Source organism: Camelus bactrianus, chromosome 13 (genome assembly GCF_048773025.1).
Source record: "Camelus bactrianus isolate YW-2024 breed Bactrian camel chromosome 13, ASM4877302v1, whole genome shotgun sequence".
Lineage (NCBI taxonomy): Eukaryota > Metazoa > Chordata > Mammalia > Artiodactyla > Camelidae > Camelus > Camelus bactrianus.
Window position 1 is genome coordinate 47,891,617 of NC_133551.1, and position 23,245 is coordinate 47,914,861.

At 53.1% G+C, this 23,245-nt stretch overlaps 1 protein-coding gene across 5 annotated transcripts; it reads right to left on the reverse strand.

Moving 5' to 3' along the window:
• Window positions 1–1,817: 1,817 nt before the first annotated feature.
• IPO13 (importin 13) lies at window positions 1,818–21,976 on the reverse strand. 5 transcript variants are annotated; one of them, XM_074376635.1, is made up of 20 exons: window positions 21,083–21,975; window positions 18,577–19,358; window positions 13,023–13,163; window positions 12,791–12,932; window positions 12,531–12,697; window positions 12,208–12,328; window positions 11,974–12,121; window positions 11,352–11,533; window positions 11,244–11,270; window positions 10,925–11,137; window positions 10,602–10,745; window positions 9,181–9,261; window positions 8,517–8,654; window positions 8,230–8,326; window positions 5,257–5,309; window positions 2,922–2,988; window positions 2,775–2,833; window positions 2,532–2,621; window positions 2,083–2,264; window positions 1,818–1,990 (listed from the first exon to the last, which is right to left on the reverse strand). In XM_074376635.1, the coding sequence occupies exons 1-20, from the start codon at window positions 21,164–21,166 to the stop codon at window positions 1,894–1,896; spliced, it is 3,015 nt and encodes a 1,004-aa protein (XP_074232736.1). In that variant the 5' UTR covers window positions 21,167–21,975; the 3' UTR covers window positions 1,818–1,893. The 5 variants fall into 5 exon arrangements, 4 of the variants coding, with proteins under 4 accessions (XP_074232736.1, XP_045367912.1, XP_045367919.1 ...); XM_045511956.2 differs by having other exon boundaries at window positions 18,577–19,313; window positions 21,083–21,974; XM_045511963.2 differs by having other exon boundaries at window positions 10,925–11,059; window positions 21,083–21,973.
• Window positions 21,977–23,245: the final 1,269 nt, after the last annotated feature.

Consider the following 23,245-nt stretch of genomic DNA (forward strand, 5'->3'; position numbering starts at 1 on the left):
GTCTTCGGGGTCAGCTCCCCGGGCCCTCAGAAACACCGACTCCCTGAAAATAACTACCAGTTTGAGCAGTTCCTATTTACCTACACTGTTAAGCACTTCCTGTGCACTCTAACATCTGGGAGATGGCGTTGCATAATTTTTAATTCAGGTGCCAAACTGCCTTCGTTCGAATATTGGGCTCTGCCATTTACTGAGACTCTTAACAAAGTTAATGTCTTTAAGGCTGTTTCCCCATCTGCAGAACGGGGGTTGTAACAACAGTACTCTTAATAGGATTGCTGGGTCAAATTAATTTAGATATAAAACTTTATAAAGTAGTCCTCTGCGTAGCACATGTACAGAAGGAATTCGCTGTTACCCTCACAGCAGTCTATGTCAATCAGGCAAACACTGAGCACTTACTGTTTACCAGGTACTACATTCTGAGAGTTTAGTCTTTGGAGTAAGAATCGTCCCATTTTACAGATGAGGAAACTGAGGTTCAGAGGCTAAATGCCAAATAAGACACAGCAAGTCACTGGCACCATCAGTATCAAACCCAGGTCTGAGTTCATAAGCTGTTATTTAGACCCCTCATTCTCCCGGGTTATGTGTGCTACATTTGGTCATGGCAGGGAGGAGAAAGACACCTGCGTGCCATGTCGTGGGAGAAGAGGACAAAAAGTACGTGAAACATCTCCATACACCCTAGGAGAAGTGACAAATCAAGAGTAAAGTGAGAATGGGACTGAGGAAGGGTAGGGGAAAGGGGACAGTGACCTCAGGGGATAACATGAAAGGGGGACTGATGCTGGCTGGTGTAGGAAGAGATTGAATGAGGATAAAGAATGGAGGGCACAGAATTTGTGCAGAGGCTGAGAAAAGAACAGGAAAAAGAGTGAGACAAACATGGGAATAAACTGTTCTATCACCTCCAAGGAGACTCAAGGCTCAGGAATGAGAATGAGCGCTGTCTTGCTCTTGAGATCCTAACTGAGGATAAGACTGGGGTGCCTGAGAGGCAGTCAGGGTGGAACTCTGATTGAGGAGACAGAAAGAGGGAACCCTCCTAGAGGATAGCAGCAGCTGGCCAGGAGCTGTCCTTGGTCCTGACCAAGGCCTGACCATCTTGTGCTGGTCAGATACCATAGAGGCGGGGAGCTATGGGTTTGCAGACAACACTAGGGTCTGTCTTCCTCTTCCTCTGGGGGCCACATGCCTCCTCCCCTCCACATGCTAAGCCCACCTTTTTATACCTCTCCTCAACCAAGTGCAATTTGGGTGCCTTTATAACTCCATACAAGAAACCCATCCTAGAACTCAAAACCACTCTCCAATTCTTCCCCCACAACTGGACCTAGCCCCACCTCACTTCCAGCCCAAGGCCCCAAGTCCTCTATCTAGGAAACCTCCTATTCCTTTCAGAAATGAAACTCCTCCACATAGCCTTTCCTCACTGGTCCCATTCTCCCAGCTTATGGACTAGATCAGCCTTTGTTCAGACAGAACAAGACAAGGCAGAATTAGGGGCCTAATACTCACCATTGTTGATTAAATAAATGTAAGCGTGCATGAACATTAGGACTAGTTTAATGGGAGGGGTGGAACTGCTGACACTACTGCAGTCCCCACCAACCCCAAGGGCAATGGCAGTATTCTGAATGGCTCAAGCCTAGATGGCTTGGATACAGCACTGCCCCTTTCACCTAGGAGCTAGAGGTTGGCCCCACCACTCCCTACCAAGCCCTGGGTCCAAGCATCCTCCCATCCTTCCCCTAGGTCTTCTGAGGTCACCCAGTTAGGAGGCAGTGGCAGTGGAAAGGAAGCATTGACAACAGTGCAGTGAGGATTCAGGTTTACTCTTTGGGAATGGGGAAGGATGAGGAGGAGGTGTGGGTGGGACAAGGGTGCCCCTCAGTAGTCAGCTGTGTAATCTGTGCCATGTAGCCCCCGGCACAGCAGTGTGAACTCTTTCACCATCTCCTTCACCCGCCTCTTGTTTACTCGCTCCCTAAAGGAGAGAAGGGAGAGCAAGTTAGCACCAGCCAGCCCTGCCTCCTCCTCCCCCGAGACCTGAGCCCAGGCCTCGCCAGCTATGCTTACCGAAGGATCTGTTGGCTGAAGGTGTCCTTCTGCTCAGGGCTGAGGCGGGCAGAGGGAAAACCAGGTGACTGCAGCGCCTCCTTGATCCACACACTCAGGAGGCTGAAGCAGTGTTTGTTCAGAGCAAACAGGATGTCGGCAAAGCAGTCCATGAGGCTGCGGGAGGCCTGGCCCCCAATGGCCTGAGGGAGACGGGTTCTCAGCACACTAGGGCCTCACCCCTTCTGCAGCAAGGGTGCCTAGCCACGCCCACCCACCCTTGGACATTTCCTCAGTCAAAGTGCACATGACAGATGAGTGCTGCTTTTTGAGAGCCAGCTGATCCTCAAAGCAACTTAACAACAGAATCAGAGAGCTTAGGGAACCAAAAGCTCAAGCTTCCCAGGAAGGCAGCTGCCTCAGCAGTGAGGGCCTCCCCCCCACATCAAGCCCCACTTGCTCCACCTCACCTCCAGCACTGCTATGAGCAGCATACGGCCATCCTCCTGTACCACCTTTCCCACAGGTTCTACTTCCCCACACCGAGGCAGCAGCTCTGTCTACAGAGGACGGAGAGGCTCGTCAGCCCCAGCTCTTTCCCCCGTCTCCCTGGAGACAAGACCCTGCACACCACACCTCTACCCTCTAGAATCCTGGCCAGTGTGGGCCGGGTATAAGGGTGGTGGGGAGTCAGGGGTCAGCATGGAACTCACAAAGAAGCCACAGGAGGCCTTGACAGTAGGTGCTTCGGGGAACTTGAGGGCCAGCACAGCTGTGGGAAAGGCAGAAGCAGATCAGATGGGGCCCAAGGATCCTCTAGAGGGGGCTCCAGGCCCACCTGCCCACCTGGCCCCACTTACCACACTGGAACACAGCTTTGACATCCAATCGTTCACACAGGAACAAATCTGGCTTCCGCTTCAGAGCCTGCAGGAGGTGGAGCTGGTAAGCCCAGCCCCAGCCAACTCCAAGAACCATCCCCCCACTCACCTGCCACCCAGGCCCCAACTTCACATACCACAAGTAGAGGCTGCCAAAATCAGCCACCCAGCCATCTCTGGGGGACCCAGACCACTCCAGAGTTCAGTAGATCAGGAGGGGAGCAGCCAAGGGATGCTACATACATGTATGTGTACATGACCATGGCACAGGTATACATGGGAGAGACTGGGGGTCATAATGCAGAAAGCTTGGGTCCCAAGTAACCCCGAGCAAACACCTTCCCCCCAACCCTCCATCAGGGCTAGATCTCCTGTAGGCTCCAGGTTGCCAGCAGTGATTTCACTTTGATTCACAAAGGCCTTTGAGGCCCCTGGATTAGTTAACAGGGCAGCAGGAAGAAGAGATGGCAGTTGGATGTGGAGCCGGGTCGAACAGCCCCCCTCCCATGTCCCACCCGCACCCCTCAGGCACTCTCCAGCTTAGAAAGAGGAAAAGCAGGGCAGGAGCCTGGGAGCCATGGCTCCACCTCTCAGGATCCCCTGTGTCCAGGCCCCTCTCATCCATACCCAGCCCAGGAAGCAGGGCTGCAATGTCGGAGGGAGTACAAGGGCAGAGAGCCCACCCCAAGTGGTACCAGGACATGACTGGCACATCGTCAGGTCACAGGAGATGCTCTGCACAGCCCCCGCAGTCATCAAGCACTGCTGTTCCCCAGCAGCCCCCCAACACATACCACATCAACCCCTAACCGGCCAGCCCCTCACATACCTTCCACTCCCCCAAGTTCATTCATGTGCAAACAGCCCCACGTGCACCCTCATTTGAAATGTCCTACTTACCCTCAAACATACCTCTACCACACCCCTTATACACACCACTCTCATACATTTGCAACACACCCTCGCTACATGTTCACATCCCAATCCCCCCCACATCCCCAGGCATGTCCACACACCCACACCCTCAAGCTACCCAGTTCTCCAGCACACATACTCTCCCAACGCACACATTCACAGATACACACTCAAACGCCCTCACCCCAAAGATACACCCTCACAGATACCCACATTGACGTCTATCCAGACCCAGAACACACTCCCCATTCCCCTGTCCTCCTGCGCCCCACCCGCCACTGGACCATAAGTTCCAAGAGAGTAAGAGCTGTGCCTGTTTTTGCTCAGCATTATATCCTCAGCGCCCAGCAGACTACCAACCACATATTACACAGTCAAAAAATATTTTTGTTTTTGAATGATTAAGCACAGAAATACATCCTCTGCCCAACCCACAGGACTCTCCAAGTCATAGGAACTCGCAAACACACAGGACCCCCATCACACTAACCCCACATTCCCACAGCCCAATACATATATCTTCCAAAACATATAACCCCTAATGCAGACATACTGCTGCAATATATACGATCTTCATAACACGCACTCCCACAGCCCACAGCCCACTACAGACATGCCTCCAATACACATCAACATTCAAAATCCATCAAAGCCTAATGCACATCAACATACAACATGCATCAATGCATGGGGCCACACTCCAACTACACATTTATCCCAACACCCAACACGATACACATGCTACTTAGAGCAGCTATGTGATATCCACTCCCTTCCCAAACTGAACTCAAAACATACAACTAAGGTCTAGCACACTTTAACACACACACCAAACATAAACACAACCTAACACTGTCTCACAGTGGAGCCAGCACCCCACCTCCCAGCAGCAGCACAACCCGTCCAACAGCCCAGCTCTTGGCTCCATCACAGCACATTCAGCTCAGCCCCTCCCTCGGAGCTCCTCCCAGCCTACCTCGGGGAGCAGGCAGGGGACACTGAGGCAGGCAGTTCCCGGCAGGAGCACGGGGACAATAAACCCCAGGCCCTTCAATTCCGCTCCAGCCCTTGAACTTCTCAGGCACCCCAGCTGCACAGGAGCTGCTGGGCACAGTTGCCACTCCCTCCCTTGGCGACCCCCCAGGCCAGCCCAGCTCCCTCCCCTTGGGATAAGCCTCTCCCTGGTCTCTGCAGAAGACTGAGCTACTTGAGGCAAAGGGGCACTAAAGGAGGATGTTGGGTTGTCAACTTCCACGGAAACAGATGAAGAAACTCTATTCAACTGAACAGAAAAAAAAATTTGTCAACAGAAAGCTAAAAATAGGCTTAAATTGAATTTCAACATAAGAGAAAGAGAAAGAGAGAGAACAGAACGTGAATGAATAAAACTAAAACACACCTGTGCCAGGAGTTGCATAAATGAATCAACAATATCAGGATGATCCCTGGGCCCTAAAATATAATAAAGATGGAACTTAAGAAAAAATTATACAAACAGCAACTCAACCTCATATAGTTATGTGGGACTGAGAGCCTGCAGGGAGACAGCGTGGGGGCACATGAGCAGCAGGAAGCAAGATAAAGAAACAAAACATACAAAAACCATGAACTGGGAGAAGCCCAACAGAAAGAGACGGCAAAGTGAAGGACGGGCCTGCCCCAGCTCCCTCCCAACCGGCCTTCCGCCTACTACCCACTCCTCAGGTCAGTCCCCAAGTGATCCTGCGGTGCCCGAGCAATGTGGCCCCCATGTGGCTGGAGAAACAGCCCCCACACTCTTGCTATGGCCTCTGGCACGCTGGGGTGGCCCTACACTGCTTCCTAGCACATACTGCCCCATCACTAGCCATCAAAGAGGGGGGGCAGGGCTGGTGGGAGGCGATCCTTGGTACCTCCTTTGGAGGCCTGGCTGAAGGCCCTGGAAAGGCCAGGGTATCAGGGTCTGAGCAGGTGTCCCCTCACTTCCATGGCGTTAGGGCCCTTGGTCTAGCCAAGGAAAGGAATCTCTTGTGTTCTCTTAAATCTTGGGTAGGGCAGTGCCCAGTATGCTATGGGGATGGCCAGGCAAGCCACTGGCAAGGCCTAGGGGAGGGAATTGCATCATGAGGCCAAAAATGAGAGCCCCACCCAGCAAAACCCCTCCGCATGGACACAGACTCAGCGGAGAGCCAGGCTCAGGGATGACGACCAGCTTCCACCATCTGGATGCACGAAGAAAGAAGGAAACCAGTCAGCGTGTCACCCCATGGTGTGGTGGGAAGGCAAATCCCGAGGAAGGGACAGCAAGACTAGGACAGCATAACAGATAAGGGGGCCATATGTCCTGCAAGACAACCAACAAGCCCAACAAACAGGATGTTGGACACTATTCTGCCTCCAGTTCTGATGAGTCCTGCGGCAAAGTGTGTGCCTGGAGCTCCTGCCTGGCTGCTCCACTCTCAGGAGGAGGCGCTGCAGGAACCTGTGCCTGAGACACCACTAAGGAGCTGTGTGATCTTGCGCAAGCCACAAACGCTCAGTTTTCCCGACTGTCAAGCAGATAATAATCTCTCCCCTGCTTCCTTCCCCAGGCGGTAAGGAGCCATTGATAAAGCCCATTCCTTTCACATCTGTGCCCCAAGTTAGTCAAGTCCTGGAAAGTGAGGCCCAATGTGCCCTATGCCTGGGCCCCACTGCAGACAGCAGGTCGGAAGTTCAGCAGCCACTCTGCTAGCGAGGAAGAAAGGCTCTGAGGGCAAGGAGCCCTCACTCTCCCTTCTTCAAAGGCATCTGATACCTATTCTATGCTGGTCTTGTTCTGAGGGACGCAGAGGGAAGAGACCCAAGCCTGCCCTTGAGGGGCTTAGTCTAGGGAGAGAGACAGACATGGACGCAGCTTACTGAGTGTGACTGGTGCTGTATCAGCGGTGCATGTACGATGCAGTTTCAGCACGGGGTCAGAAGCACCCAGTTCTGACTCACAGAAGCTTCTGAGGACTGATGCATGGGAAAGGTGTGGAGAAGTAAAAGTTCACCCAGTAAAGGGCACAGAGTAATCCAGGCAGAGAAGCACAGCACAGGGATCAAATGGGACACGGAGAGGGGAAAGTTGGTGTGGCTGAACTGCTGGAGCCATGGGGATGCTGCCAGGGATGGAGGCTGAGAGGCGTGCCAGAGCTCCATCGTGTGGGTGGGAGTGGGATGATAACCCGAGGGCGATGGGGAACAATGCAAGGGCCTTAAGCCAGGGAGGGAAAATGCTCAGATATGTGTCTTACAAAAAACAGTACAGCCTCAGGGTGCAGAAAAGGAGAAGAGCAGATGTCAGGGAAACCAGTTAGAAGACTGCTGAGGTGATCCAGCTGACACCTTACACTGGAGCAGTGGCCATGGAGGGTAGGGAGAAGTGGGCAGACTGAGGGACCATCAGAACTTGACCCGACCCAGATACTAGGACAAGGAGAGGTGGAGCTGAGATGACCACACCTGCATTTCTGGCTCAGGTTTCCCCGCCACGTTGAACCTACCCCATGGCCCATTGGATCAGAGGCCAGCATCATGGGACCAGACACTGAGGACTTAAGCAGAGAGCACTCTAGCTCCAGCTGTGACCCCTGGTGAGCCTCAAACCTGTGACCACAAATCTAGGCAAGACTCATGAGGCTGACAGAGCAATGTAGTTTCTCTTCCAAGTGAGAAGCCTGGGTGAGGCAGCAGGGGAAGCCTGGAGCCCCCTGCACCCAACCTCTCTCAGACAGAGGGCCACAGTGAACGGAGGCTGGGACCACAGCCAAAGGCTTTTGGCCTTAAAAGGAGTAAGTCTCAATGCAGGGAAAGGAACCAGCACTTCTGAGTACATTGTGTGAAATAACCCCAAGCCAGGGGCCTAAAAGACGTTACTTTAATATCTATCACAATCCCATCAAGTATAGGAAATCTCCATTTCACAGATATGGAAACAAAGGCTCTGAAAAAGTAAGTGACTTGCCCAAGGTCACACAACTAGTTGGTGGTGATGAGCTTAGAATCTAGGTCTACCTGACTTCAAAGCCCATGCTCTTCCCACTTTTCATTGTATCCCAAAGGAAATGGAGCCACCTTGGTGCCCCAAGTCCCTCAGAGCTTCCATCCCCACCTTCCCCCACATCCAAACTGGCCCTGACCCCAGCAGGCCAGTAGAAGACAGCATTCACTCTCTTGTCCACTTCAACCTAAGGTGTCAACTATTTGTAAGGTGACAACTGTGCTGTGCTTGATCCCGTTAGTTTCCCATCAAGTCCCAGGTGCAACTTGGGGGAGAGAGGAGAACAGAGTGGGCGGCTTTGGCTCCCCAGTTGGGGAAGCAGAGGCAGTGGCAGTGGCGGCAGCAGCAGAGACCCTGGTCAGGACCTACCTTGCTGGAAGAGAGTGAGTGTGACGGAGGTGACGAGCAGGAAGAGGGCCTCAATTGGGGGAAAGTGGGCAGGCTCATGAGCAAAGATGTGGACCAGCTACAACAAAGCAGGGAATACTGGTCAGCTGAGGCCCTGGCCCATTAGGACAGGTCAGCATCCCTGGAATGCAGGTGAGGACCCCTGCCAGAGCAGCCATCCACCTGACTCCACCCACCTACCCAATCCCTGGCCTGATCTCTGACTAGGATCACATCCCAAACACTGCTGCCCCAATCATAAGGCTCACCTGTCGAGTGAGGTCAAGAGCAGAGGCCTGCGGGATGGTGCTGTACATCCGACCCAGCATCTCACACAGCTGTGGCACCATGGGGGCAAAGTCGTCCAGCAGCGTCTTAACGGACTTCTCGAAGATAGCGCACACCGCCTGGGAAGAAAGCAAAGGGGCTCTAGAGGGTCAGCGGGTCACCACTGGCTGGAACGGAACCAAGGCCCCACACTGCAGAGGCCTAAGGGGCCTTACCCACAGGTCTCACCTGGCTCTGCAAACCAGGGAAGGGAAGCACGTCTGACCCGCACCCTGGACAGGAGGAGGCTGAGAGGCACTTCCCAGAGGGACAGAGGATAGAACTTTGTAACTTAGATCTTGCTGCTTACATCTCCACCACTTCCTCTCAGGGAGCAACAACAGCAAGAAACTCTTGAATTGAAAAGAACCGAGGCAGGTCTGTGATGCTAAAATCAATCCCTGACCGTCACTTGGCCCCAACATCACCATCCTTGGGTACCAGGAAGTTCTGAATGTCTTCCCCAAAGGTTTGTTTGTGTCTATGGGATTCGTCTCCTTTATTTCCTTCAGATCATCACAAGCTGAGATGGGGCAGCAACACTTTCCTTCTGCTCCACCTCTGAGCACAGTCACCATGGGGCAGAGGGCAAGGGTCGAGGCTTACCTCCACAACCTGGGCATCATTCAGCCATTTGCTCAGCACCTTCTGGATAAGCTGGAAGACCTGCTGCAGTACCACGACCACCTGAAGACACAGGAAGAAATGAGGTGCCCCCACCTCCACTTTCACCCACCTGAGAAGGACTACTTGGCTGCTGGAAGTAGGCCAGGAGTTCAAACCCATTCCCCCAGACTGCAGGTTGAAGACTCAGTGCATGGGACCCTGGGGGAAGGAGTGCTTTGCTGAACCCGCATGAATGCAAGAAGATATCCAGAATTCTAGTAATCATTTCAGAGAAAGCCTCAAACTGCAAAGTAGAGGTATTATGAGTACTTCAGAAGATTATTAAAATTTTGTAACCTTTTAAAAGACTCACTCCCTATCTACTTCTGCTCAGCAAAAGGCCTACGGGCTAACTCCTGAAGAAGGATAGATGCTGTCTCACCCAGATAATCTTAGGGTAGAGAGCGCCAAGGCATGCACAGATACAGGCAGCTTATGGGGGAGCAGAGAGCAGCCTGAGGTGCTGGAAGGTGAGGGTGGGCAGGATGATGACTACCTCCGAAGGAGAAGGGCTCCTTGGGAGGACAGTGGCTTCGCTTTGGTCTGGAGCCGAAAGGGTAACTGAAACTGGGGTCAGGAGTTGAGTAGAGGGGTCAGGAGTTGAGTAGAGGGGCCAGGGTATTGTGGCTTCCTTTTCTCCAGGAAAAACCCTGGAGGGCGTACTTGGAACAATGACCAAAGCAGTCTCTCACATCTGTACAGAGCTTTACAGTATGCAGAGTACTTTCAATCAAGACCACATCTGCTATCCAGCACAGTTCTATGAGATGAGTGTCAGATATCCTGATGTTCATAGTTCTGAATGGGAGGCTGAGGCTTGCCCCAGATCAAACAGCTTGTAAGTGGTCACTGCAGCCCCCCGTGCCGGAGCTTACCACAGCACTTATCACACTGCTCTGTCACAATCTGCTTATATGTCTTTTCTCTAGACTGGGAACAACCCCAAGGCAAGAACTATTACATGTGGAGCATGTAAGCATCCTCAGTGCCCACAGGGGACAGTGAATGTTGAAGTAGAAGGCCCCACAGAGTTGGGGGTTAAAAAGTGGCCCATATTACATCACTTAGGGGTCGAAGGATAATGTCAGAGTCCCCCATGGAGTGGAGGAAACAGGATAATAACATCACCCTAGTTGGGCTGGGGACAATGACAACATCACCCACAGGGCTGACTGAGACAATGACATCACTCTCTACAGAGTGGGGAGCAATGATACTGTCATTTATGGGGTCAGAGGACCAAATGCATCACGCCCCATGGGGCTAGGGAAACAATGACAATTATTACTCATAGAGTTGGGGGGTGACAGTGACATTCTCACAGGGCTTGGGGGGGCAATGGCAATGACAACATCACCCACAGGGTTGGGTCCCTGCGGCACTGGCAGCTTCCGGAGCTCAGGGCCTTCGTGATCATCCTCATGATGACTGACGTCCAGTGTGGTGAAGAGGTTGGAGAGAAGCCCCAAGATGTGGACAATGGCCAGCTTGTTGGAGGGATTAGGCTATGGGGAGAAGTGAACCAAGCTCTGAATCTCCCATCCCCAGCTGGACCCCCTGGCCCCAGCCCTGACTGCCAGCTCCAACCCCACCCCTCAGCAGCCACAGCCCACACAGAAAAGCCCTGGAGTCCCACTGCTTTCCCCAGCCACACACACACGCACAAGCACACCAGCTCACTCACTATCTCCTCTGCCAGCTTCTCCAGCTGTTGGATATACGGTGAGATGAGTGAGTGCAGGTTTTTAAGAATCTCCTCCACTTGCAGGGCTGACAGCAGGAAGCCCAGTGCCTGCATCAGCCACATGCACTGGCTCGTCTGTGGGGCAGAACATGGAGGGTCAGTCCTGGACATATCTGGTTGTGGGTGGGAAGAATGAACCTCTTGGGGAAGGTTCTAAGAACAGAGAATAAGGGACAAGAGGTGGGGGAACAGCAGAAGATGGGATTTCTATAGATCCCCACAATACCCCAAGAAGCCCCCTAGAAAATTCTTAGCTCACCTTATGGATCTGTTTCATCAGGACATCCTGGAGATAAAGAAAAGGAATATGGTATCAATGCAGTACAGAGTGTGCCCTGAGGTCCAGCTGCACCAGGACCCCACATACCTGGGAGACAGCCACAATGTTGGCAGCATAGGGCGGCAGGTCATACTTGCATTCTCGGCAGATCTTCTTGAGGGTGGACACGGAAGAGATGGAGAGCTCGGGATTGCCTAGGGCATGCAGTACAAGGGGCAGAACGCTGTTGATCATGACGGGGTGGTCGGCCAGCCATTCAGACAGGGCTCCTGGGGGAAGAAGGGAGAAGGGAGGACTTCAGAGGCAGGCCAGGCTGGCTTTGTACCACATCCTGGTGAGGCAGGCAGAGCTCCTGGCAGGGTTGAGTTGCAGCCCCAGTACAGAGCACTGCTCATTCAGAGGATGGAATGGGCAAACACACACACACATGCTCAAACATGAGCCTTACAGCTGAGAAGCAGGAAGGAGTTACTCAGGAGAGGCTCAGCGCTGCTGTTGCATCGACAGTGAACTAGCCTCACTGAAATGCAGCTCAGTACGCTGTAGCAAGGACCCTTAGATGTGCCAGGACAGTCAGTTGTCTGCAAGGCTGATTGTGTGCGTGGGCCTGTATGCCTCCCATTTTGGATCGGACCCAGCAGGCTGGCTGTGGCTGGGGATGGGTGCCTTGGCTCTGGGAATGTGCTCCTGGGTGTGTGCCAGGTCTCACCAATGGTGAACATGACAGTGTCCGCCAGCTGCACGTTGCTGATGCTGATCCGTGGGATGAGGCCAATGAGCCCGGGCACCACGTCAGAATAGTTGACATCGATGGTCTCTGCGATGGATTGGAAGCCATAGAGCAGGGCCTCTGTGTGCTGGGGAAAGAGGATGCTACTGGCTTGGCTGAGAAGGAGGGTGTGACAGGTCTGGGAGGGCTGAGGGATTCAGGCTTGGGAGGTACCTGCCAGGAGTAGGGCTCCTCTGAGCTGGTGAGCAAACGGCCCAGCTTGTCATAGAGGTTGCTGAGCAGCTCGGCCCCCAGCATCTCATAGACATACATGAGCGTGTCTGAGATGTCCACCCTGAGAAGCAGATGAAGGCCTTATACACGGCCTGGATGCTTCCCCCAAGCCCAGGAGTCCACCCAGTACCCTCATGTGAAAGTACATAGAGAATAGACAGAGGAGGCCCAGGATTCAGGAAGCCTAGCCTTGGGCCCCTCCCCTCATTGCCTTCATTATTTCAGGACTCCCTTTAGAGCCAGGATTGGCCTGCTGCCATCACCTGTAAATTCGGAACTGCTCCTTCTCATCTGAGGACCAGAATCCATATTCTTCATCAGAAGGGAACTGGGCCTTGTGCAGAAGCACATCCACCAGCTGGAAGTAGACTGGCCGGTACACCTGCTGGTACACAGCCTGCTTCTCTGCCTCGAAGGACAGAATGTCATCCTGAGAGAGCCAGGGAAGGGAGTTAGCCACAGAAGCCCATGATCCACCTTCATCCACCATGGCCCAGTTCTACTGAAGGTCACACAGACACACCTGCAGTGTGTACCAGAAGGTGAGAGTCAGGGAGCTGGTAGTCTCATTGACAGGAAAGTGGCCAGGGATGCCCGTGCAGAACATGATCATGTTGACAAGGGCCAGGAAGCTCTGCCAGTGCTCCACCTGGTCCAGCAAGGCCCTGGAAGAGAGAAGACATAGTGAGGTCATTCTGCCTGCCCCACCTCTTAGAGGGCCCTGCTGTCCCAACCACAACTGCACCTCTCCTCACCGGGAATGGTTCTCGCCCAGGGCCACAGCAATGCGACAGATGCCGTGGGAAGTCTCCATATCTCCATTCTGCACTGCCTGTCGCAGTTGATCCTGCAGTCCCAGCACCAGCGGGATGAGTTTCAGGAGTGTGTTCACGTACCTGGAGGCATGAGGTGAGGAGACTCATCAGAACTGTCTGCTCATCCCCCACCAGTTTTGAGAGAAAGGCACAAGCTCCCTGTCTTCCATCAAAGCCCCGCTTCCCATATCAAATCCAAAGCAAAAAAAGAGGTGAGGGCCTACATGGCAGGTGTGATGCTGCCCAATTTGGGGAAAATTTTAGATTAGAGACCTCCAGGAGAAGGTCAGTGTTATGGGTTGACTTATGTCCTTCAATTGGACTTAGAGTTGATGCTGAAATGAGTTAAGACTTTTGGGGAGGTTGGGATGAGTGGATCTATTTTGCATGTGAGAAGCTCATAAATTTTGGAGGGCCAGAGAACAGACTGTTATGAATTGAGCTCTGTTCCCTGCAAAAAGATAAGCTTAAGTCCTGACCTCCAGTATCGCAGAATGTGACTTTATTTGGAAATAGGGTCATTGCAGATGAGGTCATAGAGTAAGGGGTATCCCTAATACAATATGACAAGTGTCCTTAAAAGAAGACATTCAGATGAAGACAGAGACCTGCAGGGAGAATGACCTGTGATGATAAAGGCAGAGGCTGGAATTATGCAGCTGCAAGCCAGGCGAACACCAAAGGTTGCCAGCAAACCACCAGAAGCTAGGAGGTGGCAAGGAAGGACCTCCCTACAGGTTTCAAAGGATGCTGACACCTTAGTTTCGGACCTCTAGCCTCCACAATTGTGAGATAATAAATTTCCGTTTTGTGTGCCAGTGTGTGGCACTTTATTATGGCAGCTCTAGGAATTGAATACACCAGTGTCAGTGGAGGCTGAACCAGGATGGACGACAGAAGAGGTAACACAGGCTGAGGAGTCCTCTTAAAGACTTTAGAAGGCAGCAACAGCTCCCAAGAGCACCAGTCCCCACCTCCCACTCCACCCTCTACCACCGAATCCTAACTCCTAAGGACGCTGGCAGCAGTAGGAGGGGAGAGAAGATGATGAACTCAGAGGGAGCTTAGAGGCAAAACAGACAGGACTTGATAAAGGACTGGATACGAGGATGGGGAAGAGTCAAGGACAGCTCTCAGGTTACCAGCTAAACAACTAAGTATATGGTGGAGGTATTTTCTGAGACTTAGAGGGATGGGTAGAGGGAGACAGTAAGCAAATTCAGTGAGTGGCTAGAAGGTGGTTCAGTGCTAGGCATGTTGAATCAGAGGTACCTGGTGAGATATGCAGGTAGAAGTGTCCAGACAGTTGGATATAAAACACTTAGAGCAAGAGACACAGATGCAGGAGTCATCCACAAACAGCTATGGGAGTAAATGAGAAATGCCCCGGAAGAAAGTGTTGAATGAGAGAAAAGAAGAGGGTCCAGGTCAGAGCCCTGAAGCACAATGATCCCTAAAGAAGGAGCGGAGGAAGCAGAATATACAAAGGAGACAGAGAAGGCTAGCCCCATCCCACTGGACCCCTTCCCAGAAGCCTGCTCTGTGGAGATGAGACTAAGTAGAGTAAGTGATACTCTCAAGGGGGATCAGATGCTTGGGATCCCTCTGCTGTCAATCACAATGTCACCACAGCAATCTATGGAGGGGCGGGGGGGTGTGGACTAAGAGTCCAGAAGGACTTCTATCTGGACTTGCCCTAAGCAGGTTGCTAGGCAGGTAACCTCCCTCATAACCTTAGTGGGAGGATGAAAAGGACAAGAGGCAGGAGGGATACAGCTCAGTGGTAGAGCGCATGCTTAGTACGCACAAGGTCCTGGGTTCAATTCCCAGTACCTCCATTAAATAGATAAACCTAATTACCTCCCGCCTTCAAAAATGAAAGGAAGAAAGAAGGGAAGGAAGGAAGGAAGGAAGAAAGAAAGAAAAACAAAAAGGACAAGAGGCAACCAGCCCAGGATGTTGGCCTTCTACACATCCCCGTTCTTGAGGAACAAGATAGCAGGACACCCGCAGTCCAGAGACAGCTCCAGAGGGTGCTGCCTGGAGACAGCTGGGATAGCTTCAGTCTCATGACTCTGACACGGGCTGCACCACAAGACAATGGGCACCCTCAGGCCAGACTCTGGCACAAAGAGTAGGGGCAGGGCCAAGGCCACAGCCTGAGAACTCCCCAACAGCTGAGATGGGAGCAGGAAGTAGTGCCCTACCCCCACAGCATCCCCACTGTATTCGAAAGCTCCCTCATGCCTTCAAAATTCATGTACACAGTAGGTACTCAAGGAAAGTTCTTAATTTGTCTCAACTGAGGCTCATAATAGGATACACGAAGAACAATGTAGCCAGTAGAGCTCCCAGTATTACTCAAGGTCATAGTGCAAGTTAGACACAGATCCCAAGCTGAGACACCTCCTTATACAGCTATAGGTCTGCTTCTGTTTCAGGACCCAACTTGAACTTCCTCAAAGGATCTACGCAGCTCTTAGCCCATATCTAAAGTTCTAATTGATGGGAGCCCCCCAAGCCTGTATAATTCACCTTCTTTCCTTCCATGGCCCCCAGTGAAAAGCTTTTCCAGGATTAAAAATAAATCTCAGGAAAAAAAATTTCAAAGGAGAGAGAGCCAGGCAAGCAGAAGCAGCTGTGGAGGGGTGGGAGAAGAGTGACTTGAGTGCAAGTTCAGCCAAGGAGAGGGCCAATGTCTAGTACACCTGGGGAGGTAGTGGCTGGATGACTCAGGAGTCAAAGCCACTGAAGGTAACTTTCCCAAGCCAAAGCCAGGAAACAGACAAGACAGAGCAAGGCCCAAACGCTGACTCGCTGACTCGGGCTGGGTGCAGACCACCCACGGGGGAAACTCCTGTGTAGATTTCCTACCACCTGGGCGCCTATGCCTGAGATGTGTGAGCAGACAGGAGAACAGGCCTGAGAACCACCAGAGGCATCTAGGTTTGGGGGAGGGAGATAGAAAGGATGTCTTTAAGTACCACGACTGAGACTTGGTTCAAGAGGCCTGGCTCCTGTTGGTCAGCTTGAGCTGCCGGGGCAGGGCTGCTAGGACTCCTTGGCTGCCACTCACACTGAGCTCAGCCTAGACCTGCAATTAGAGCTCTGGGAGCAGAGCTGAGAAAATGGGGAGAGTTGCTAAGCAACCAAGGGGGCTGCAGCCAATGGGCGCTCAGGAGGCTATAGGTTCCCTCACTGGCTTCTTGCTCGTTCATTCGTTCAGAGAAGAAGAGGCATCAATTACCTGCCAGAGCCCTCAAGACTGGCTAGGCAGGTAAACCTGAGTGTATCCAAGGACACTCCACATCACCCATGCACTGGCCCTGCCAATTCCCCTTAGCCACCAACTGTCCAAGCCCAGCCTGCACCGGAGCTTCAGACTGCCAAGAAAGGACTTGACCTGGGACTTGGTACCCACCTTAAGTTGGTAAACCTGGGAAACCATGGGAAAGGGCTCATACTAACTGCCAATGCGATAACGATACCAAATGCAAGCAACTGCCATTTATGGATTGTCCAGGAACCATGCTAAACCTTTCACAAATATCCTCTTATTTAATCCTCATAACAAAATATTCTCCACAGCATATGAGGGGCAGGCCCTGGGCACATGATCCTATTTAAACTCTGTGAGGTAATATGATCAACCTATTTCACTGATGATAAAAACTGAGGCTTAAAAGTGGCCTACCCAAGGTCTCAGATCTAGTAAGTGGACCATCTGGGATTCAGACTCAAATGTGACTAATGCCAAGGCTAGAGCCATTAACCACTTCCCCATGCCGTCTCTTTCAGTGGCATTTTCCCTCTCATTCTGCCAAGCATTCCCAAAGCCTTTTCTCTGAAATGTTAGGTGTAAGGCCTCCAGTCTTGCCCTGGCCAATCCAATTTACACTAAAAATCTCATCATGCTATTTTCACTGCTTAAAATCCTTTGATATCTTTACATTAGGATAAAGACCAAAATCTTAAGCCTGGCTGACAAGGTCTTGCATGTTCTGGGCCTGGCTCTCCCACCACTGGCCTTACACCCTGCTGCCTAATCACACTCACTCACCAGGATCCCTCACACCCTTCCCTTGCTTGGGCTCTTCCATCTTGTTGCAATGTCCTCCCATATCCATCGACCTCCATCTGGCTAATTCTTACACAGTCTTCAAAGCCCAGCTCAGATGCCACCTCCTCTGGGAAGCCCCTCATAATCCTCAGGCTGGGTTAAATGCCTCCTCAGGGTTCTGACAGCCCCCTGCTTTCCTCATCACGTTGACTGTACTTGTCCATTCAAGTGTCTATTAGATTGTTAGCTCCTGACTTGCAGAAGTCAACCCATTTGTCTTTATGCTCCCTGTGCTCAGCCCAGGGCCCCAAACATAAACAGGAGCTCAAGAAACATTTGCTGAACAAGCACCTGACTACACTCACCTTCTTCGGGGTCCTTGAATGTACAGTGGTGCTGTCCACTGCAGGACTTTGCCCCTGCTGTGATTCCCGAAGCCTGGAACACTCACTCCTCTTCCAACATCCCCCTTCCCCACCCCTCACCACTCAGGCAACTCCTACTTTTCATCTGTTTGAAAAATAATGAATGATACCAAGTGCTGCCAGGCACAATGTGACAAAATAAAATGACAGAGTGCCTGTCCTCACATTGCTGAGAAACTAATGGGGAGATGTACATTAATTTATAATGAAATCATGTCATGGGCTAAGAAGGAAAAACACTGGGAGCTCTGAGATAAAATAAAAGAGAAGACTAAACTGAGTCTTAGAAATCATGAGGACTTCCCTAAGAAAGTGAAGTTCCAGCTGCGGCAAAGGTGACATGTCAGGTACATGTGAACGTTCAGAGGCTGGAAGGAGCCTGGGCCACTCACGGAGTTAAAAAGACCATGTGAGAGTGAAGACAGCAAGGAGCACGGCATGAGATTAGGCTGGAAGTGCCGTAATGTGCAGCACCCTTGTGAATCACGTTAAGGATTTGAACCTTACCCTAAGAGCAGTGAAGAGCCACTGGAGGGTTCTCAGCAGAAAGGAAAGACTAGATACTCATTTTTAAAAGATCATTCTGGCTGCTAGGTAGACAATGAAGGGTCTAAGAGTAAAAACCAGGGACTGGTGAGGAAGCTCCTCAGTTATCTGGGGAGAGAGATGAGGACAGCCTTGACTGAGGTGGTGGCAGCGGAAATGGAAAAAATAGATATGCAATGTGATCAGGAACAGGACAGCCAGGACCTGGTGACTGATTGATTGAGAGAAAGAGAGGAGAGGGTGAAATATTTTCATTGAATAATTTGTTGGATGGTTAGTTGTTTAATGTCTGTCTCCCTCTCTGAACCATAGGGACAAGGGAAATGTCTCATTTGGTTCCTTGCTATATTTTCAAGCATGCAATAGGCACTCAATTAATGTTTACTGAATGGGTGGATGGATGGATGTGTGTGTGGCTGGCCAAGCAAGCTGTCCATCTCCAGGACAGTGGGGACCAGCTCACCTCTGGGCATCAGGCTGTGAGATGGCATTGACAATGGCCTCCACACTGCTGTCGAAGAGCTCTGAGTCCTGCAGAGCAGCGAAGGCAGCCTGAATGAGCGCCTCGCAGTCCTGCAGCGGCACCTCCAGCTGCACCCAGCTGGAAAAGCACTTGAGCACCTTCTGACGCACACAGCTGGGTGAGCTGGGCTGCTGCAGCAGCTGCTCCAGCAGTGGGAAGACAGCCCCACACTCCACTGCCAGGCTGGTCCGCACCAGGCTTTTGCGATACTGGGGCAGGCGGCTGGTCTGGAACTCCTCGGGCAGCACTGTCAGTAGCTCCAGCAGGGCCAGACAGCGGCCCTGGCCATCCACCGGTGAGTCCTCAGCCTGGAAGAGCCGTACCATATCTGCCACAGCACACGGCCAAGCGTCAGGCATCATGCTGAGAGCCAGCGAGGCCAGCGCCACACATAGCCGAGTCAGCACAATCTTGGAGCCACTGGCAAAGCGGGTGATCTGGGTGAAGAGCTGTGCCTTTAGACTCTCATACTGGTCAGTAGGGATGTCACTCCAGTAGCGCGAGATCTTGATGTGCAGGGCACTGGCCCCAAAGTACTGGATCTCAGGCACCTTGTCGGGCTGCAGTAGCTGCCAGCTGAAGTGCCAGGCCTGTGGGGAGACCTGGGCCTGCATCAGCCACTTCTGAGCCAGGTTCTTGTTCTCAATGTTGGGGTCGTAGTAGAGCTGGTGCAGAGCCTGCAGGACAGCACAGGACTGAGCAGGTGCCGGCCACTCTGGATCCTGCCAGAGCCCAGAACAGAGGGCGTGACTTGGTCCTGCAAGACTGTGCTCTCTTTCTGACTGGGGGGCTGAGCAGGAAGGGAGACCTCAGGGCTCTGCAGTGTTTCCCGGGCCTGGGGTCCTGCCAGTATCTTGAGAGCCTGAACTTTGTCCATGTTCTACCATATCCTCTTCTTCTTATAGCAAAACACTATGGGTTCAGGGAGTGAACCTCCAAAAGAAAGCAGAAAAAGAAGAGGCCGAGTTCCCCAAAGGGGAAGCACCTGAGGTAAAGGGCAAGGCTCAGGTGGAAGGAACGGCTCCACAGGGAAGAAGCTAAACCCGAGAAGAGAGTGGAACAGCCTGAAGGGCCCTAACCCTCCCAGGCACAGCTGTTCCCATCTCCTCCAATAGCTCCATTTAGCTCCCCCAGGATCATCCCTAGGTCACTTCAGATGCTGGCACCAAACCCACTGTGAAATCTGAGCAGGACTAAGACCTGGCCATGCAGCCCTAGGGCAGAGACACACTGGAGGGAAGGGTGAGAACAATCCTCAGGGAGCATATGAGAGGGTCCAAAAAGCTGGTCCAAGGAAGTCTTGGCCTGTAGCCCTGGCAAATGCCTACCCTGGAGCTCTCAACTAGCCAAAACCCTAGGGTCCCAACTCCATTGGGACTTCACACAGTAAGAAAACAGTGGTTTATCTCCCTGGTAACACATGGAACAGTGCACCACCATGCCAACACTTCCCAGCCTCAGGGTAGAAGACCGAGGCCAGGACTCTTACCTCCTAACCAGGCTCCATTTAAGTAGGCTTAGCCCTATCTGTACCCCTGACAGCCAGTTATGCCACTGTTACTTGTTTGGTCCCCTCAGGGATGCTGAGGCAGGCAGAGAACAGAAGCAGAGAGATGCAGCCTCACCATTTGGAATGGTAAACAGGGCTCAAGAATAACAAATGAATATCTGCAACCATTCCCTGCTTTCCAGCAAGGTAGGCCCATCTTCCCATTCATCCCAGGGGGGGATGCATTTCTGCATTCCAGGCCTCTGGGGGCAGAACCCAGAAAAGAAACAGAGAAACAGTTCAAAAAGATGGACTGGGCAGTGTGGAAGCCTAGGAGTGCCATGGCAGGAAGCCATATGGGCAGGTGAGTAGCTAAGGACACTGAAGCTGCCAGCAGGACCAGGCCCCTTGGACCTAGCACAAAACAAAGGGGGCCAGCCCTAATCCTGCCTGCCCAGGAGTAGTTTGGCCTCCATCCAACAAAGTAAGGACCCTCTCTAAGAAGGAGGGAAACATAACCCAGATTGCTTTAGTTCCAGGTTATTTTCTGAGTTCCTGGCTCAACAAAACAGGTCCAGGATGGTTCAGCATCACTATGGTTTCTGGGGACTGAGCTGCAGGTCTCCTGGGTTCCTGGTTTCTTACTGCACTGCTCATGCAGTTCCCCTGGAGCTGGAGAACAGCCAATCTGGCTGGAGGTCTAAACCATCAGCACCCTGAAAGGACCATCCCAAGACCCTAGAGTATCCACAGAGGACCCATGTCTAAAGGAAGGCCAAAAATAGCCTATTAAGACACCATTACACTGCTGTCCTGCCTGCCCAGAGACAGCAAATGCCAGGTGCTCTGGAGGCACCATCCCAGCGGGCACCCAGCCCAGGCCTGGGCTCTGGCATTAGTGTCAGTCCCCAGAACTTCTGCTCTGTCACTGGAGTGCCCACCCCAGGGCCCTCATACCTTCTCCACGTTCTCCACAGTGAAGTCCAAGGCTGGTGCTGCTCCAGCCCCTGCAGCCCCGGGCTGCTCCTCCCGCCGCTCCATCTTTGCTCCCTCCCCAGCAGGGAGGTGGACCGTGACCTGTCTTCTGCCCCAGCCTCTTGGCTGCTGGCTCCCTGCTAGATTCCGGCTTGGGTGTCCAGGGAATGGTGGAGTGACAGGGGGCCCAGGGTGAGCATGGCTGCCGAGGCCTCCCCACCTCCGTTGGGGGTGGGGGGCTTGCCAGAGGGCAAAAGGGTGCTCTGAGGAGGACACCCACTGAGGGAAATTCAGAGGAGGAAGCCGTCAGTGAGGAGTTGGCAGGTGAGGGTCCCGGTGGTAGGTCACGGCTCTGTCCCCAGAATCTATGAGGAGGAAGTCATAGGGCAGGGAGGCCTGGGGGAAACCGAGGCCCTGGCCTGTGAGGGGTCACAGGGTCGACAGCCTGTACCCACAACACCCTCGTCTGAGTGAGCTCTCGGGTCCTAGGAGGAGGTCACGGTGGTAGGGGGTCTCGGGGGAGAGAGAGAGAGCCCTTCGCAGGTTACGGAGGCGTCCAACGAAGCACAGGGGTGCAGCTCCGCGAGTCTGGGGCGAAGAGTCCGTAGAGTTGGGGGGCTGTAGCAGGTCCCCTCCGCTCGGCCTGGCCCGCGCTCTTCTCACCGCCCGGCTCCGGCCCCGCTACCGCCGCCTGCCTCCGCCCCAGTGACTGACAGGCGAGCCGGCCCGGCCGGGACGGGGCGGGGACCTCAGATAGGCACGGGCTGCCCCGAGCGCCTGTCCCCGGCACCGCCGACTCAGGCGCCGTCCCCCTCCTCCCGCGCCTGCCCTGGCCCGACCCGGCCCGGCACAGCCCGGCACGGCTCAGCGGAACTGCGCAGAAACTCATTCCGGGTCCCCGCTCCTGTCCTCGCGCGAGCCCGCGCGCCCCCGAGCAGGCATAGAGCGACGCTCCGCTCGAGGCCCCCGCCGAGCCAAGGCCCGGCCGCTGTGCATCCTGGGGCATGTGGTCCGTATTGCGCCCGGCGGGAGGGCGGCGCCTCGCGGCTGAGGCCGGGATCACATGGGTTGGGGACCAGCCGAGCCCCGCCAGCCCCAGGCCGACAGCGGCCCACAGGCCCTTCGGGTCACACCGGCGGGAGGCGCTGCGGGGCAGTTCCTTAGGAGGGCATGACTCAGGGGGCCGGTGGATGGACTTGGAAACCTGGGCTGGAGGATTGTGTGTTGGGGAGCGGGGTCGGGGGGACACAGGTCACGCTTATGCACGACCTGGGGCCCAGGATAGGGGCCGTCTGGGAGGAAGGCGTCCTCACCACCCTGAGAAGAAAGGGGGCTTGGCGCGCCTCAGGAATAAAAAGGACGGCTCTCGGGGACACCCAGTGAGCAACCGGGAAACCACATACCATGGACAGTGCTCGGAGAATTTCATCAGGTTCTTGGAAGCAACTTCTCTTTATGAGTAATTAAAATGAGAATAGCTCACATTTAAGTGCTAGGAACTGTACTTGCATACCTTAGGTCCAATTGTCTCAACAACCCTGTGGTGGGTATTCTCATTCACCATTTTCATATGAGGAAACCGAAGTGAGGAAAGTTGAGCTTATCTTGTCCCTGGACCCACAGCGAGGGTAGCAGAGACCAGCCACAAGTCTGGTTGGCCGCAGACCCCAGCAGTCCCTACCACTTACCCCTCCACCTGGCCTTTTATTATCTCTTGCCAGCCATCCCAGCAGGGGAAAAAAATATAATCAAAAGGGAAAAGACCTCTGTACTTGTGTAGAGTGGAGGAAACTGGCGTTGGCAATAGGCAACTGAGGCCTGCAAATGTGGATGAAGGCTTCCCTGAGGAGAAACTTGACCTGAGCTGGAGGAACAAGGAGAGACGGGGGTGGGGGTGGGGGCTTGATTAGCTGGTAAGTGGAGTCCAGTGGGAATCTAGTCATTCTACCAATCTTTATCAAGTGTTTGAAGTTCAGCTAATAATTTGTCCTCACTTGAAGCAATTGTCAGTGGGTGAGGAAGGGGGAGGGGATGAGTAACAGAGGTGAGGTTGGGAAGACAAGTTGGGAACAGTAGACTCTTGAAGGAGTTTGGACTTTATCCTCCAAGAAATATGAATCCATGATGGAGTTTCAAAGTGGGCAG

What these genes read in the sequence shown, in the direction of transcription:
- IPO13 (XM_074376635.1), bottom strand. Translation starts at nt 21,166, where the DNA reads ATGGAGCGGCGGGAGGAGCAGCCCGGGGCTGCAGGGGCTGGAGCAGCA. An exon ending in AGGAGCCCTACTCCTGGCAG is followed by an intron (nt 12,122 to 12,207) that starts GTACCTCCCAAG and finishes CTCTTTCCCCAG; the next exon opens with CACACAGAGGCCCTGCTCTA. An exon ending in TGATGAAACAGATCCATAAG is followed by an intron (nt 11,138 to 11,243) that starts GTGAGCTAAGAA and finishes CTCTGTTCTTAG; the next exon opens with AACCTTCCCCAAGAGGTTCA.